Raw genomic sequence first — 2,937 nt, forward strand, 5'->3', positions numbered from 1 at the left:
ACGCCCAGAGAATCCTGCTGGGTAATACTGGGTTGGCATCCCCTGGAAGGCTTCGGAATGCTGCTGCATCCCTGGGGCCACATCCTGGACTGGTCGGGAAGGAGGGAGGGAGGGAGAGAGGGAAGGAGGGAAGGAGGGAAGGAGGGAAGGAGGGAAGGGGGAAGGTGGGGAGCTGCCACCGCCAACTCCTTCCAGAACCGGCCACTTTTTTTTTTTTTATTCCCCCCCCTTCCCCGGGCATCTTTTTTTACGGAGTGAATTCCGTGGAGCCTCCGCGGGAGGATCCGCGTCTTTACTGCGCTGTAAATAAACAGCGCTGGGAGGGGGGGCGAAGGAGGCGGATGATGCTTAAATTTACTCGCCTTTTGTTTGGCGTTGTTGATTTTTTTTTTGTTTTTTTTGTGTTTTTTTTTTTACGCCCCCCCCTTCTTCCCCGCGTTTAATTGCTTTAATTTATTTTATGCGCGCTTTGATGCTAAACGTTATTTGGCGCTAATGAAAAGAGTGGTGGTCCGCAGTAAAGCCGCTGAAGGGAGGAGGGAGAATCTTAAAAAAAAAAAAAAAAAAGAAAATAAAAAGAAAATTACCGAAGGCGCGGTAAAACAGGTTTTCTGTAAATTAGTTACGAGAAGAAGAGAATTAAAGTAAGGAGCGGAAAGGCTATTTGGGCTGATTCTGGGCTCTTTACGTTCCTCCTTTTCGCTCTTACCTTTCTCGGTAGCAGCACCAGCGCAATCACAGAGGGAGGGACAGAAAAGGGACCGGCCCGCATTTGGAGAGCCCCGAATATCCGTTATTTCTCGGTATATTCGCCAAATCTACGGGGAAAAACTCCAATATTTTGAACGGGTTGTCCGTCTCAAAGAAAAGGATTGAAATTTAGGGGCTAGATGGGGGTAAAAGGATGTTTTATCTCATTTATTTTCCACGGGAAAAAAAAGGTACTTCAACCCCCCGTGTGTTGTCTTTAATAAGAAAAGGGGAACGCACCCAACGCCTTGGTGGATTACTGGAGATTTCCCTTTTATTTCGAAGAATGATAATCACAGACAAGGAAAATAATAATAATAATAATAATAATAATAAAAAAGCAACGCGTCGCCATTAAATAATTTGCTACTTTGATATACAACATTTTACTTAGCACGATATTAATTCCTCTTCTTTTCCCTTTTCTTATCTGTCTTTTTTTTTTTTTTAATTTTCCTCCCCCCCCTCTTAGAGACTTGAACAACGAAGGAACCCAGGTAAAAATATACACAGACAAAAGAGCATAGCAAGGAGAAAAGAACCACAGAGGTTACAGGGAGAAGGGATAGTAATAATCCATATTCTGTACAGGACTCTATAGGCTAAGTGTGATTTGCATTCAGGCTTTCGGGTCACATTTTCTAAATTAAAAAGGTGCTAAAACACGACCACGTTACTTCTTTACCAAAAAAAAAAAGTACACAGCGAAGTACAAACGGAGATTTACAAATTACCGGTACTAGGGGAAGGCTCACATAGAAAAATGTGTCTATTCTGACTCTAAAGCCACATTTAATAGGTAGATATTCTATTGTACAAAAAAAAAAAGGACTTTAATATAGGTAGTATTTTTTTTTCAGTGTCAGGAAACACGACGTATCACTCCTAGGGTTCTGAATTCTTTATGCACTTCTCATTTCTCTATTTTTATACATAGTCTTTTTTTTTTCCCCGTGCGTTTCGCCCTCTCTTCCCTCCACGTTTCCTGCATCCACCTCTCTCGCCCCTCTCATTCCTCCTCGTCGTCCTCCGCGTCTGGTTTTTCCTGACCGCCGGAGCCGGAGCAGGCGCTTTTATTCTCTTTTTTCCACTTCATGCGGCGGTTCTGGAACCAGATTTTGATCTGCCTCTCGGTGAGACACAGCGCGTGGGCGATCTCGATGCGTCTCCTCCTGGTCAGGTAGCGGTTGTAGTGGAACTCCTTCTCCAGCTCCAGGGTCTGGTACCTGGTGTAGGTCTGGCGGCCGCGTTTTCTGTCCGTGCCTGGGAAATAAAGGCAGGTTCGGGTCAGCCGGGGGGTTGGGGGGATGGTTTTGGGGCTGCCGGTTCCCTCTGCTCTCTCGCTTTCCTCTCTGGGTGCAGCCTGGCACCGACCCAGCCCCTGCAGTGCCACGGGGGGCAAAACCCTCGGAGGAGCTGCACGACCTGGGCCAGCCCTTCCTTTTTATTTGAAATATCAGCTCCTGCTGCTCGAGGCTTTCCCAGCTCACCTTCCGTGTCCTCAGCCCCCCAAACCACCCCAGCTTTAACTTCCTTTCGTCCCGGGAAAGCGTGCAGTGCTTTTTTTACACGTGTGCCCGTGAGTGTCTCCGAGCGAACAACAAAGTTCAGAAAGTTTCCTGCCCTCCTATCCCCGGTCAGACTCTGAGTTCCTGCTTTGATTTCAGTTTAGACACCAGAAAATCGGGATGCTTGGCGAATAAATAGAGAAATACAGCGGAGCAGAGCGACAGAGACATCTGCTACCTACAGCAATCCAACTATTTGTCCTCTCTTAAAGCTGTCATCGGGATGCCTGCTTGGAAGGTGTGTGATGGTCTTAATCATTTCAGGGGATGTTTTGGGCCCAGGGGTGACTTCTGGGGCTCTCAGAGAGGCTTCTCCCGCCCAGGCTGCTCTTTTTGGGGGGCGTGCAGACGAGAAGTGACCCAACACTCACCCCAGGCCCCCCAGCACCCTCCAGCCGCCCGCGAGCGGGGTTTGGAAAGGGCCCAGCTCCTGATTCTCCCCTCCACCCGACATTTCCTGGACTCTGATTGGAAATTATTCTACAATATGGTGTTTGTGATCCTGGCTCTGTGTCCCGTGTAAGTGTTGTGTGTGTCTGCAGCAGAACATGTTCTTTCCCAGGGCGGTGGGGATGGCGAGCAACCCTCGGCCTCTCCTCCACACATTCCACCGGACTCC

General features: G+C 48.2%; 1 protein-coding gene and 1 long non-coding RNA gene across 2 annotated transcripts in view; one reads left to right on the forward strand and one right to left on the reverse strand.

The window, feature by feature from the left end:
• Nucleotides 1-1,689: 1,689 nt before the first annotated feature.
• The window catches only part of HOXB7 (homeobox B7), a 3,636-nt gene continuing 2,388 nt past the window's right edge, over nucleotides 1,690-2,937 (reverse strand). Inside the window, exon 2 of the mRNA XM_008923629.3 lies at nucleotides 1,690-2,013. Coding sequence (XP_008921877.3) covers nucleotides 1,760-2,013 — 254 coding nt within the window. The 3' untranslated portion in view covers nucleotides 1,690-1,759. The remainder of the gene's footprint in view (nucleotides 2,014-2,937) is intronic.
• LOC108643794 overlaps nucleotides 1,762-2,937 on the forward strand; it is a 3,256-nt gene continuing 2,080 nt past the window's right edge. The window contains exons 1-2 of the long non-coding RNA XR_001923026.3: nucleotides 1,762-1,930; nucleotides 2,418-2,556. This is a non-coding gene — a long non-coding RNA (uncharacterized LOC108643794). The remainder of the gene's footprint in view (nucleotides 1,931-2,417; nucleotides 2,557-2,937) is intronic.

Source organism: Manacus vitellinus, unplaced genomic scaffold (assembly GCF_001715985.3).
Source record: "Manacus vitellinus isolate BGI_N305 unplaced genomic scaffold, ASM171598v3 scaffold_102_pilon, whole genome shotgun sequence".
Lineage (NCBI taxonomy): Eukaryota > Metazoa > Chordata > Aves > Passeriformes > Pipridae > Manacus > Manacus vitellinus.